Genomic DNA, 15,283 nt, shown 5'->3' with positions numbered 1-15,283 from the left:
CCTGCTAGAGCTATACCGGTCAACTGAAAGTGCTGTAATTGTGAAGTGGAAACATCTAGGAGCAACAAAGGCTCAGCCGCGAAGTGGTAGGCCACACAAGCTCACAGAACAGACCGCCAAGCGTGTAAAAATTCATCTGTCCTTGGTTGCAATACTCACTACCGAGTTCCAAACTGCCTCTGAAAGCAATGTCAGCACAATAACTGTTCGTCGGGAGCTTCATGAAATGGATTTCCATGGCCGAGCAGCCGCACACAAGCAATGCCAAGCGTCGGCTGGAGTGGTGTAAAACTTGCTGCCATTGGACTCTGGAGCAGTAGAAACTCGTTCTCCTGGAGTGAAGAATCACGCTTCACCATCTGGCAGTCTGACGGACAAATCTGGGTTTGGCGGACGCCAAGAGAACGCTACCTGCCTGAATTGTTATGTTTGGTGGAGGAGGAATAATGGTCTGGGGCTGTTTTTCATGGTTCAGGCTAGGCCACTTAGTTCCAGTTAAGGGAAATATTAACGCTACACCATATTCTAGACGATTCTGTGCTTCCAACTTTATGGCCCTTTCCTGTTTCAGCATGACAATGCCCCCGTGCACAAAGCGAGGTCCATACAGAAATGGTTTGTCAAGATCGGTGTGGAAGAGCTTGACTGGCCTGCACAGAGCCCTGACCTCAACCCCATCGAACACCGTTGGGATGAATTGGAATTCCCATTTGGAGCCAGGCCTAATCGCCCAACATCAGTGCCGACCTCACTAATGCTCTTGTGGCTGAATGGAAGCAAGTCCCCACAGCAAAGGCTGTTATTGCAGCAAAAGGGGGACCAGATGTTCGACGAGCAGGTGTCCACATACTTTTGAACATGTAGTGTATGTGTAGTCATGATATGGTGTGTCATATCAAACCACTCTTAGGATTGTCAACTTTGACCTGAGCTGCATTTAGCATTGCAGGGAGATTTAGCCTATTATTCTGCTGTAGCTTTAGAGTTGTGTGTGGAAATTGGCGCCAGCTAAATAAGTGTTATTTTTCCACAGGAGACATATGGGGACATCTCAGAGAGGGTGGTCCTTCGAGAGAGACTGAAGTGTAACAGCTTTGAATGGTACCTGAACAACATCTACCCTGACCTGCATGTACCAGAGGACAGGGAGGGCTGGCACGGGGCGGTGAGTCTCTGTTCGTCTCTGTCTGTTTCTCTGTTTCTATCAGTTTGTCTCTGTCTCCATGTCATAATCAAGTAAATTTTTTTTTCCCCCCCATATGTAATAAATACAATTGAAAATCTTAAGCACCAGAGCACCACTTGAAAAAATGTAAAGACAAGCAGCATAATCCAGCACTTTGTTCTTTCAAATGTATATAGGTGGCATCAATAAGTGTCTAGGTGTGGACTCAATGTCACGGCTGTCGAAAGGATCGGACCAAAGTGCAGCGTGTGTTTCGTTCCACATATTTATTTAATCCGTGAAAACTAAGCAATACATCAAATAATTGAAATCTACAAAATAACAAACCGTGACGCAGAGGAGAAACAAACACTACTCACAAATAATCACCCACAAAAACAAGTGGGACAAACATCAACTTAAATATGACCTCCAATTAGAGACAACGACGACCAGCTGCCTCTAATTGGAGATCATACAAAACCAACATAGAAATGCAAAACTAGAAACTGAACATAGAAATACAAAACAGACAAACACCCCCTGTCACACCCTGACCTACTCTACCATAGAAAATAACCACTTACTATGGTCAGGACGTGACACTCAAGTTGTTGACTTCACCCCAGGCAATTGTTTCAATCAATCAATCAATCAAATGTATTTTATAAAGACCTTTTTACATCAGCAGTTGTCACAAAGTGCTTTACAGAGACCCAGCCTAAACCCCCAAAGAGAAAGCAATGCAGAAACATGGATGGCAGATCTCATGATGCTAATCTGGATCATTCTCCTCATCACAGTTGCTTAGCTCTGGGATCCATTCAGAGTGCCTGGACTACAACGCTCCGGAACACAATCCCACGGGGGCGCACGTCTCCCTCTTCAGTTGCCATGGGCAGGGCGGCAACCAGGTGACTTAAAATTTCACGTCTGTTTATTTTGTCTCTCAACCCTCCCTGACCCACGTCTGTCTCCCTGATGGACAGACGGAGTGGTTTTTCTGAATATCAACGATATCTGGTGACCACGGGAGAATATCCACCTCATCTAGAATCTAGCTTCAAAGGCATCTTAAACTTTGTTTTAGTATTGCCAGACAGTGTCCTAAATAATATTTTAATCCTAAATCTTTTAGATATCTTAAACAAACACTCAACTAAGTTGTATAACTTTTCTAGCCAAGTTAGTTTATAGGTAGTTAATAGCCAAGACTTGCTGGGCTGTATGGATGAATATTTTATGTCCAGTCATAAACAGAGGGTAGTGGAGGCCTCTGCCTGAATGCCTATCTCCACCAGCTATATCTCTCTGATTACTCATTGATGCATTGCATCAGGTGTACATCGCTTCTAAAAGCACCATGTGTGTGACTGAAAATCTATTTTTCCACAACCTGCTCTAAAACAAGAAACAGGAATCTCTACCTTCTCTTTAGAGGTCCCCCCTAGTTCCATTTAAAAGATCCTTGAGGCCACAGACAGTGGCCTAGACTGGATAAATACGTTTTTTCAAGACAGGAGGGAGAACTCTTTCTTTAAATAGAATTCACTGTTACCCCGTCTAAAAGATGCATAGGATGTGAGGAGAATGAAGCGAATGATCGGACCATTGAAGATTGATTTACCCTCGGTCTGTTTAATGGGCACCCAAGATGCTTTGTCTGATTGTCTCTCTGAGGCTTGGGTTTAGAAATGACACCCGTGGAGAATTAGCCTAGGATGTGTCCCAAATGGCACTCTGTTGTGTAAATAGTGCACTACTTTTCACCAGAGTCCTATGGGTTGTGGTCATAAGTAGTGCACTATATAGGGAATAGGGTGCCATTTGGGACGTTTCCTCAGTGTTTATATCTGGGTGATGGAAATGGTTGGTAGCCTTGTCCTTATTAGCATGATGAACACCACTGACTGTTCAGTACACACTAAAATCTGGCTCAATGGAGATCCATCCAGCAGCCATTTCTCAGAGGGAGAGATGAAAAAGGAGGGGATGCAGAGGGGGGGGGGAGAGAGAGGTGCACACAAATGTTTGGTCAACAGACATTAATTTGACCTAAATCCAATCCTAATCTCTCAAAGGGAAGAGATTGTTATGGTGAAATCTCTTTTAGCAGTGGAACGCTAATGTTCAGAGCTGCTGATTTGATAAGCAGAAGCACAGTGAGGAAACATTGATCCATTCCCCAGGAGGACAGTGATCACTATAATTCAGAAAGCATGCATGTAAATGCCTCTCTCTCTCCTTCCCCCCAGTACTTTGAGTACACGACCCATAAGGAGATCCGCTATAACTCTGTGACGGAGCTGTGTGCCGAGGTCCCCGAGGGACAGATTTACATTGGGATGACACACTGCCCCCATGACAGAACCCCTACACCCCCCACCATCATCTGGGAGTTTAGAGAGGTGAGTGATGCAGACGCAAGGATAAAGATTCCTTGTGAACAGAGGAATGCTCGTACACACACTCACTCACTCATTCACAGAAAAACAAAGCATTTATAGTATTGAGTATGTACAACTGGGCTGGTCGAATTTGAAAAGACAGTTTTTGGGGTTTAATTTCTACAGTTGTTAAGCGACTTTGGGTCCTTGAAAACCGCTATGTAAGTCCCATGTCTTATTAGTGGTCTTTATACTACATTTAGTTTTCAGTTTGACACGGACTAGCTATAATGCCTTACCTGGATCATAGGCGGCGCGCGCATAAGGCTAGGAGAAGCTAAGCTTCCCCTAAAGTAAATTGAATTAAATTGCCAAAATTATATACCGTAATTGGCCTACTCCGGTCTATACAGAAATAAATACAATCATTTAAAATAGGCTACTGCAACAGAAAGCATGGTTTGGCCATAGAGGATCATTAGCTTTAAAAAATCACTAATAACCTGTGGACTGTTAAATTGCATTGCCTGCAGTCAGAAGGGCCTGCAGTTTGGGCAGCACGCGGAGCATATACCAAATAGACGATTGTTTAGTTGCGACCCAGTGAAAAGTAGAGGCCCAGCCAGGCATATCGCAATATTCAAAAATACAATTGCGAGAAAACATAGTTTGGAAAGCAAGTGGCTATTGCTGTAAAGAGAAAACAATAGAAAATACTCTAATCTGTCTTTTAGTTATCAACATTCTCATCTTAATTGATTAAACGTCATAGCCTATCTTATCAGCACTAGCAGAGAGCATCGGCCATATTACCGGTGAGTGCGCATATGTTATGAATATCGTTCACTCTTTATCACTGGGTAAGTGATTTTGTTTTTGGATGATCATTTCATATTGTATTTGTGTCTCCCCTTTTTTGTAGGCCTATTATATGGATCAGACAACGTCGTTTTTATTGATATGTTTGTCAGTATCAGCAGAGTAGGCCACCCCGTCATTTTTATCGTATTAAAAAAGATTCTGCTAATGTCTTCAGTCATATAAAGTGTCGTAAATTATAAAAGGCCATCTTTTTTTGTGAACAATGATTGAGTTCTATTATTAGCCTAAATTATGACTACCGTAAATTCCGGACTATAAGCCGCAACTTTTTTCCCAGGCTTTGAACCTCGTGGCTTAAACAATGACGCGGCTAATATATGGATTTTTTCCGCTTTCCATTTTTTTTCTCCCAAAAAAACACATTCTGTGACGTGCTCAGTTTTTTGCCAGCATGAAGCTTTCATTAGACCAATGAAATTGCCGAACGGGTTAAGGTCAAACAACTTTTTAGTTTACTGTTTAGATTAAATCGAGCGTTCTCAAACTTCCCATCATTCTGATTACGGTAGTCATTTTGTCACCCTCATCATGGCAAAGACACGGAGAAATGCATACAATGCAGCTTTCAAGTTGAAGGCGATTGATCTGGCTGTTGGAAATAGAGCTGCTGCACGGGAGCTTGGTCTTAATGAGTCGATGATAAGACGTTGGAAACAGCAGCGTGAGGAATTGACTCAGTGCAAAAAGACAACTAAAGCTTACTGCAAATTTTTTGTTACAAGCCGTGTTTCGTTAAAGCCTGTGTAAAGTTCATTTGTTTCAATGTACCGGTAGGCACCTGCGGCTTATAGACATGTGCGGCTTATTTATGTTCAAAATAATATATATTTTTTCAATTAAGTGGGTGTGGCTTATATTCAGGTGCGCTTAATAGTCCGGAAATTACGGTATCCAATGTAATCATCACATTAGGAATAGTAGGCTATCTTGCATAAGTCTGCAAATACGATGATGCATGGAATGGTTTATTCTAAAGGTGCATTTTTATCATGAAAAATGAGCTTGAAACTCACACACCCCCTATGACCTGATGTCTCTTACCACTTCAGGATGGGACGATCTACCACCCTCACTCAGACATGTGTATCACCTCCTACCGGACAGTCGAGGGGCGCACGGACGTCCAGATGATAATGTGCACGCCCGGGGACAAGCAACAGCGCTGGAAGTTTGAGAATGGGAGGGACTAACCTCACCCTAAGTGACCTTTTGGAGGGAGGGAGAGACTCTCTGCACACTACTGAAGACTTGACAAATGTCCTAATTTAAAGTGCCTTTGCAAACCAAATGGGGTCCACACCTGAGTTGACAATATTTCTGTCTGTCGGGATTCCTCCTTTACAGTTGACCTCTCACTGTGAGGGCTGAAAAACAATAAGGAAGCTTGAACGTGTGGTGTCAGTTCTAAAATACTGGTTTGAAAGAGGAACAATGTCGTCACAGGGATTCCGTTTCTTTAATTCAGTGGGATAAGCATAGATGCTAACAAATACTTATGCATTGCACAATGTTTTTTAAATAATATTTTTGTGGGGGGGTTTTTTACAGGTAAAACACACAAGTCATCTAAGGGTGTTTTCTGGGGTTTGAAATGAAACTAAAATGTTTAAACAAATATGATTCATTTAGGGGTCTTTCCTAGGTGTTGTTAATCTGGGGTGTGTTACTCAAAGATAACACAGCTAATTAAGTCAAAAAGCTTGGTATCATATGAGACTTACTATACAAGCCCCATCTTGTGTGAGTGAATGAAGTGGACTCTGTGATGCTAGTAGGCTATATGTGTTCTACTCATCAGCTTCTGACTCTGTTTTGAAGACTGTGTTCAAGGTAGGATCAGATTGGGCCGTTCAAACAAGACTTGAAACACTGTTAAGCGTGCGCTAAGTACAATTTCACCATTGCCTGAGGGTGGTGGGACATTTGACATGGTTGTTTGGTAGTCTTCACTGTGCTGTGTAAAAACATTCTTTACACAGGCTGATTTACTGTGCTTACAATGTGCCTAAAAAACTGAACAGTTGTATTTTCTGAGAGGAGTTATTTTTTTTACGTATTTTAATCTAAAATCTACTGTGCCTAACAAAAGCATAAACATGTTAATTTCACTTTCATAGTAGCAATATTCTCATATGGGTGTTTGTCTGCAGCAATTTTGTCTGCTCTCTTCCATAGCCTCACAATTTCAGCTAGCACATAGCATTGCTTACTGTAGCATTAATCAATTGTTGATCTCTCAAGGGCTTGATTCTCTTAAAAGCCCAGTGCAGTCAAAATTCTTTTTTTCCTGTGTTTTGTATCATATTGTACAACTGCTGATGAAACGAACACTGTAAAAGCAAGAACATTTGATCAGTGTTGGTTCCTGATAGTTGCTGATTGAAAATACAATCTACACAGGACTTTCTAAACAGCATGTCTTGCATGGAAGGAGTTTGACAGCCTGGTGACATCATCACCAGGTGGTAATTTTAGTTAATAGATCAATAACAAAGGGTTCCAAACCTCTCGACCAATAACAGCTAGTTTTCAGTTTTCCCTTCCCCAGACTTACATCAATGCAGCGTTTTGTATCAGTACATGAAACTTCAACAGCACCTGCACTCTGCTCACTCTACTAAACCTTTCCTAAAATAACTTTTCTGGTTCACTTGATTGGGATTCTATAACCAATGGAGATTAATTATCATGTGTGTTGCCATTGAAGTGCTTATTATTGAAATCAGCTGTACTGCCGAAGACTGCTTTTTGTGGTGCTTTGCACTAGGGCCTTTTTTTTAAAATCAAATATTTGTACTGAATGGTTGATCATTCAAAGCTTTTATATGATTCTATGAATTCTCTTTTGTATTTCCTTTGTAAATGATACTTTTTGGTATAAAGGGACCGGGATGGGGCTTATTTGAACTACTGTACTGCTTAATAAGCATAAGAGACGGTGATTGTGTGAAGCATGAAAGGGTTCAAATAAAGTTGGAGTTTTGGAGGATTGCTGTAGATCAATCAATGCCTTTTTAACTCACTGACCAATGACTATTAAAACCAAGAATCCAAAGGTGTTGATTTTGTGTCTCTTGCTTAGCACTGACACAGGACTCCATTTGAAGATTGACAAGCAAGTAAGAAATATTTACTTCACTGTTTTCTTCACTATAGGTATTTCCAAATATACTGATTTAGCACCATCTGGTGGCCATGGAAGGAACCAACCCGAATGTCAAATGGGGAAATTGACGCTGTTTGTGGTTCAATATATATTGGTAGGTGTCATTTTTTTACCTTATCGTAAGTAATAAAACAATCAGGATTTTAAACATTCTTGAGTTCATGACATGGGTACACCAAAAGCTCCAGTGTTCACTACTTCAGTCAATTACTCCATTACTTTTTGGGAAATTGGCTGCGTTTACACAGGCAGCCCAATTCTGATATTTTTGTTCACTAATTAGTCTTGATCAATCAGATCTGAAAAAGAACAGTGGAAAAAATATCAGAATTAGGCTGCTTGTGTAATCTAGGCTAAGTGAAGTGTAAGCCTAAAATAATTTTGCTTTCCATAAATTATGTAAATTGCACTTGTAAAATGCTGTAGCATGTGCATTACTCTGGACAGCATCCTGGGGTATTGCATTATAAACACCTTGGAAATGAAGCCAATTAGCTGTGGGTTGATGTAGTGCCATATTTGTTGGCCATTTGAGAATAATGCCACATGAGCTACTGTCTGAGAAAAGTGTATGGACAATTTAATTTGCATTTACAGTATCTCGGTTTTACATATTTTCTTTTTTAATAGGTGAAGAGAGAATACATTTCCCTCTTGTGCTACAACATGAGTGTTGACTATGTCTTGTATGAAAACGTCCTCTTGCATAAAATGTAGCCTAATGTTTTCTCCCAGCGATAGTAAGAAAGACAGGTCAGTGTACCGTGCTATATTACAACACTCCAGTTGCCTTGTTTCATTGTTGTTTTCACAATAACAGTATTCAATCAAACAGTATGGCACTCAAATTACCTTCTCACTCTGAACAGTTAACTCAATTATTAATCATTTTAATTTGCCGAAAGATGTTCGCTTCAAACTTGACATTTTTTACATATAGACCTGTGACAGTGCTAAGAGAAATAATGTAAGAATATTTGTCAATAATTAAGATAACTTTGTTGCACCCGTAAATGTTGAACGACAAGTAAATGTTAAGTTACTATTTTTAATAACACAAGTGCTAGTCATGCAAGAACACAGAACAGCAGTAGTCTCTTTGACATCAGTGCATGAAAACTACAGGATCTCTTTAGACACCATCTCGATACGGAAGTGAATTTTTTTTGTAGCAGGTTAGGAGACTGAGGTTAAGGATAGGAAAAGGATTAGAGTTAGGGTTAGTGAAAATGCTCTCCTAACCTGCTACAAAAATCTCTTTGTATCAAAGTGGCGTGAAAAGAGAGTGTCCCTGAAAACTACAGTTTTTTATTTAACCAGGCAAGTCCGTTAAGAACAAATTCTTATTTACAATGACGGTCTAGGAACAGTGGGTTACCTGCCTTGTTCAGGGGCAGAACGACAGATTTTTACCTTGTCAGCTCGGGGATTCGATCTAGCAACCTTTCAGTTACTGGCCCAACACTCTAACCACTAGGCTACCTGCCATGGTATAAACTACAGTCACGTGATATTGTACTGTTTTAGTGGAGCGGGTCCAGAGCTTCAAGTTCCTTGGGGTCCAAATCACTAAAGACTTAAAATGGCCCACACACTCACCGTTGTGCAGAAGGCATGACAGCGCCTCTTCCCCCTCACAAGGTTGAAAAAGTTTGGCATGGGCCCTCAAATACTCAGAAAGTTATACAGCTGCACCATTGAGAGCATCTTGACTGGCTGCATCATTGCTTGGTATGGCAACAGCACCGCCCTCGATCGCATACATCACTGGGGCCGAGCACCCTGCCATCCAGGACCTCTATATCAGGCGGTGTGAAAGGAAGGCCCAAGCCATAGACTGTTCTCTCTGCTTCTGCATGGCAAGCGGTACCGGTGCGTCAAGTCTGACACCAACAGTCCCCTGAACAGCTTCTATCCCCAAACCATAAGACCGCTAAGTAGCTAACAAAATCTGAGTTGACCCTTGTATTTATTTTTATTTTTGCACTGTTTCTATGCACACTCACAGGACTCTACGCACTCACACACACTGACACTCCAACACAAAAATAACAAGCACACACATTTATACTGACTCTACACACACAAACATAAAATCTTAATTTATGCTGCTGCTACTCTGTTTATCATATATCCTGATCTCTAGTTACCTTACCCCTATACATATCTACCTCTATCTGTCCAGTATCCCTGCACATTGTAAATATCTTATTGGAACTGACCCTGTATATAGCGTCTTACTTTCTCATGTTCTTATTTCTTATTTTTGTTCTACCTTGTGTTGTTTTTAGTACTACATATTGATTACTTCATTGTTGGGTTTACTGTACTTGTGCACATAACATTTGTGCACATAACATTAAAACTTATGTAAGGGGAATCGAAACGAAACTGCTGTAAGATTGTTACACTGAAAAAAAGGATGTTTATTTTGCAGTTCTGTACAACTCATGACACTTGAGAAAGATTACAGTGACTATATCGACTTGAATAATTGATTGGAAACACAGTTGTCAGTGGAGGCTGGTGGGATGAGCTATAGGAGGACGGGCTCATTGTAATGGTTGGAATGGAATAAATGCAACAGTATCAAACATATGGAAACCTCATGTTTGACTGTTCCTTTTAATTCCATTCCAGCCATTACAATGAGCCCACCCTCCTATAGCCACCAGCCTCCACTGGTGTGTGTGGTTGTTGCAGGTAAAGCTATAACAATGTGATAACATTGTGTCTAATGTGACTGGTGCGAATAGAGGAGGGAGCGCAAAGTGGATTTGGAATAGTAGGTTGCTGGCGCAGAAGCACTGGATAAGGCTCTTTGATTTGACCTGGATTTTTTTCGCTGGGTGCTACTGCTAATCCATCAAGATAGCTAATCTAATCGGGCAAATCCTTCTTTAACATCACGTAGGTTAATGGAGAAGAGTTGTTTCAATAAACTTTGACCAAGGAAGCCAAGTGCTGCATCCCTGGATAACGGAAAAGAGCTTTGGCAAATTTGACACTTGTTTGATTATTCAAATTCGGTCAACACATCTGATCAACTTTAAGTAGCCTAGCGTGTTTGATATAAAAAGTTGATTCAATCAAAATAGGAGGAGGACTCTTACAATGAGCAAAGTTCTCAGCACCACGTTTTCTGTGTTTTTTTTTTTTTTCGTTGACCTGTGGCATATTCATTACGACAATTGTGTTGCAAAACGTTTCTCAAACGGAAGCAAAAGGAACATAGAGGGGCGGGACAAACATTAATTTGTCCAATAGAAACTATCGTTTTCGTTAAAAAACGCAACTTTTTGGACAAATTTTTACACCCCTGGTTTGGTCATACACTTGCATTGTGCTGTTGTAGCCCACGGGGCATGAAAACATCCGTGAGGAAGGAAGACACGATGGCAATTTGCAGGGGAAGGAATCGGTCGAAATTGATAGTTTGCCTGTTCGGGGCTTCTATAGTGGGATATTATATTTTTAACAGGCATAATAATCCAGGTGACATAGGTGGAACAAGTCTAAGAGAAGTTCCCACTGATCAAGATATTGGAAATGAATTGCTTAAAAAGCCTGTTTATGACAAACCGCCGTTGGATTTAAATGCCTTAGGAGAACTGGGCAGAGCTGTCAAATTGAACCTCGTTGGAGAGGAGAAGAAAAAAGAAGAGGAAAGTATTACGAAGCACCAGATTAATACCTATGTGAGTGATATGATATCTCTCCACCGCAGCCTACCTGAAAGATGGAATCCTCTGTAAGTTGACTGAGTTTCAGTGTGTTGTTTATGATATTTTTCCAGCATTCGTCTTGTGATGTAAGAGTGTTATAAAGCTTTTAAAAAATATGACTGACTAAATAAGTGTTGAACAGGCCTACACTCAGGGGCAACATGAACCCCAAAAATCTGAGGGGAAAGATTTGAGGGGGGGCGGTCTGAAGGGAAGCTAGAATTTTAATTTATCAAACATCTGAAACAGATGTTTTTTCAGCAATCTAGAGCCATAATCATTGTCGTTAAATCTATGTGAAACATATCTAAGCATACATTTTGAGCTGTCAGTGGCATGCATTCATGGATGCCAAGGGAAGCCAGGCCCCCCCACCAAAAAAAGATATACATTATTTATCTTTTGTCTTTTCATAATTTTCCTTCAATTCATAGCATTGAATGCCCAGTTACTAGAATATGCATATAATTGTTTGATTTGGATAGAAAACACCCTAAAGTTTCTAAAACTGTTTGAATGGTGTCTGTGAGTATAACAGAACTCATTTGGCAGGCCAAAACCTGAGAAGATTCCAAACAGGAAGCGCTCTCTCTGAGTATTTCTTGGCCTTCTTGATCATCTCTAACCAAAACAGGGGATCTCTGGCATAACGTGACATTTTCTAACGCTCCCATAGGCTCTCAGAAGGCGCCAGAACGATGAATGGTGGCTTTGCAGGCCATGGCTGAAAAACATTAGCGCATTTGGATAGTGGTCGATCTGAGGACAATGAGACTGGAGACGCGTGCACGAGCCGACACCATGTTTACTTTCTCTCTCTTTGAACGAAAACAACGACTCCCGGTCAGAATATTATCGCTTTATTATGAGAAAAATCGCATAAAAATTGATTTTAAACAGCGTTTGACATGCTTCGAAGTACGGTTATGGAATATTTTGATTTTTTTTTGTCACGAAACACGTCGGCGCGTCACCCTTCTTTACCCTTCGGATAGTGTCTTGAACGCACGAACAAAACGCCGCTATTTGGATATAACTATGGATTATTTTGAACCAAACCAACATTTGTTATTGAAGTAGAAGTCCTGGGAGTGCATTCTGACGAAGAACAGCAAAGGTAATCAAACTTTTCTAATAGTAAATTGGAGTTTGGTGAGTACCACACTTGGTGGGTGTCAAAATAGCTAGCCTGTGATGGCCGGGCTATCTACTCAGAATATTGCAAAAAGTGCTTTCACCGAAAAGCTATTTTAAAATCGGACATAGCGAGTGCATAAAGGAGTTCTGTATCTATAATTCTTAAAATAATTGTTATGTTTTTTGTGAATGTTTATCGTGAGTAATTTAGTAAATTCACCGGAAGTGTTCGGTGTCACATGCTAATGTAAAAAGCTGGTTTTTGATATAAATATGAACTTGATTGAACAAAACATGCATGTATTGTATAACATAATGTCCTAGGATTGTCATCTGATGAAGATCATCAAAGGTTAGTGCTGCATTTAGCTGTGGTTTGAGTTTATGTGACATTATATGCTAGCTTGAAAAATGGGTGTCTGATTATTTCTGGCTGGGTACTTTGCTGACATAATCTAATGTTTTGTTTTCGTTGTAAAGCCTTTTTGAAATCGGACAGTGTGGTTAGATTAACGAGAGTCTTGTCTTTAAAATGGTGTAAAATAGTCATATGTTTGAGAAATTGAAGTAATAGCATTTCTAAGGTATTTGAATATCGCGCCACGGGATTACACTGGCTGTTGAGCTTGCGTCCCACCTAGCCCATAGAGGTTAAAAAAAGTATAAAATAATAGCTAATCAGCATTGAGCTAAACTGAGTGAGCTCATCTGTGAATGGTCCATGGCGCACCAAAAAAAAGTGTAAAGGGAAGCCAGTTTGGATTTGGCTTCACTCCTATCACATCGCATCGAGATAAATACATAATTGACAGAAGCAACTTGAATTGTTGCATCTTGTTGTAGCCATGGATGGAGATAGGGATTTGGACTTGTAGTTTTACTTAGTTCTCTGTACTAATAATAACAGCGATTCTGATCCAAACATAAATTCATACATTGTGCTGGACTGAGAGGATGGAAGTTCAATATCTAGCTAGATGTAGAAGGCTAATGTTAACTAGCTAAAGTTGCCCATGAAAGGAAGTTAGGCTAGCAAGCAAGCATTTTAGCCAGATAGCCTAGGACAAAAAAAAATAAGTGTGTACTTTATGACAGAGTCATAGACCATTTCGTTAACATGAAAGAGGTTGTCGTCATTGGCGTTTTTCTACTAGTAGGGTGAGTCAACATGTTTTTTCTACCTGTTGCACGCATGCGCACACACAAATTAGAACCATGATATTTAGCTTACATTAATTGGACTAAATAGTTTTTTATACCTTTTAGTTGTCATTGTATTGGACTAAGAATAGGTGATTTGTTGAAATGTTGAAGTGGAAATGGTGCTGGAATAGTGGAGGCAGCTCCTGTTTTCTTTGTGACTTGCAGTAACTCTTCATGGTTCTAAATCAATAGTTGTTTAGTAGTCCAAAAATGTTGGAAAAATTAACTTGCTTGACCATGCTGTAGGTAATATAACCGTTCGGGCGCTCGACGTCGCCGGTCTACTAATCACCGCCCCTGGCAATCATCATTACGCACACCTGCTCCCCATCGTTACGCACAACTGGACCTCATCATTGAATAGAATAAAACTTTATTGTCCATCCAGGATGGACAATATTTCTTTGGCATCACGTTCCATTAAAAGTATCACAAACACATACATTCTCACATCAGACACATTTAAACCAGTCAGTCCATCATGCTGCATACACTAAAAACATAGAGGACATTAATACATTCCCTCACAACCGATCACTGTCCCAACTGCACTGGATAGATAAGTACATATACTGATACAATTTACTTTGAATTTAGTAGTCCACCAGCACAAGGAACGAATGAACGTTTGACACGTTCTGCTTGACCATGGGCATTCTGAAGCGCCGGCCAGAGGGAAGCCTCTTGAACTGAGGGTGGGAGGGGTCGCCAACGACAGCCAGTGCCTTCTTTTTGGTTGCCTTGTGGAACAGACTGCTCAAATGTGCATGTGGTCGACCAATTACTTTGCTGGCTGTGTTTACTATTCTGGTCAGTTTGCTTTTGCTCCTCACACTCAGATGACCATACCAGACTGTCATATTGAACGTGAGGATGCTCTCCACCAAGCAGCTGTACACTATTTTAGAACATCCTGGCTGACCCCAAACCCCTTCTATTTCCTGATAAAAATAGGCGCTGGCTTGCTCTATAAAAAATACAGTCTGTAAACTCAGCTTGTTATGAATTTGTGTCCCTAGATATTTTAAACACTCAACCACCTCCACTGGTTGGTCGTTCAGAGACAGTGGTTGGGACATTGGTAAGTTCTTGCTATTGATGATCAGCTCCTTTGTCTTTTTCACATTGATGTGGAGGACACTATTCATGAATGTTGTTGGTCTGTTTAAAATAGCTGTCCCCATCTGACGTAGCATCTTTAAAAAATAATCCTACCAGAGCCATGTCATCCGCGTACTTGAAAAGGCTCACATTGTTTCCTTGGATCTTCATTTCATTAGTGTAGATAGAGAACAACAACGGTGAAAGGACACACCCCTGGGGCGCCGCTGTGTTCAGGGTCAGTTCATCAGAGAGGGCCCCATTCATGAAGTCCTTGATCCAACCCACAAGGCCTCCATTGACATGTAGGTCCAGTAGTCGTTTCAGCAGTGTCTGTATTTGCATTGTCTTGAAAGCTGAACTAAAATAAATAAAATGTGTGCATATGTTTTAGCATGTTGAAGGTGACTAGCCACCATGTTCACCAAGGTCAGGGTAGCATCCTCAGTCCCCCTCTGTGCCTTAGAGGCAAACTGTAATGGGTCCAGTTGATCTGCTATGGACAGGGTAAGGTGCT

The 15,283-nt window shown here is 40.8% G+C and overlaps 2 protein-coding genes across 4 annotated transcripts in view; both read left to right on the top strand.

The window, feature by feature from the left end:
* LOC106570445 (polypeptide N-acetylgalactosaminyltransferase 4) overlaps nt 1–7,489 on the top strand; it is a 30,956-nt gene extending 23,467 nt beyond the window's left edge. For both annotated transcript variants that reach the window (XM_014142787.2, XM_045694886.1), the window contains 4 exons: nt 1,034–1,165; nt 1,969–2,079; nt 3,421–3,573; nt 5,484–7,489. In XM_014142787.2, the coding sequence (XP_013998262.1) occupies nt 1,034–1,165; nt 1,969–2,079; nt 3,421–3,573; nt 5,484–5,624 (537 nt within the window). In that variant the 3' untranslated portion in view covers nt 5,625–7,489. The remainder of the gene's footprint in view (nt 1–1,033; nt 1,166–1,968; nt 2,080–3,420; nt 3,574–5,483) is intronic.
* A 2,926-nt stretch (nt 7,490–10,415) lies between these two features.
* LOC106570446 (polypeptide N-acetylgalactosaminyltransferase 12) overlaps nt 10,416–15,283 on the top strand; it is a 32,941-nt gene continuing 28,073 nt past the window's right edge. The window contains exon 1 of one of the 2 annotated variants that reach the window (XM_045694884.1): nt 10,416–11,351. In XM_045694884.1, coding sequence (XP_045550840.1) covers nt 10,966–11,351 — 386 coding nt within the window. In that variant the 5' untranslated portion in view covers nt 10,416–10,965. The remainder of the gene's footprint in view (nt 11,352–15,283) is intronic. The other variant, XM_045694885.1, reaches the window with a different exon arrangement.

Source organism: Salmo salar, chromosome ssa14 (genome assembly GCF_905237065.1).
Source record: "Salmo salar chromosome ssa14, Ssal_v3.1, whole genome shotgun sequence".
Taxonomy (NCBI): domain Eukaryota; kingdom Metazoa; phylum Chordata; class Actinopteri; order Salmoniformes; family Salmonidae; genus Salmo; species Salmo salar.
The sequence above is the reverse complement of the archived record's forward strand: the minus strand, read 5'-3'. Positions and strand labels throughout refer to the sequence as shown.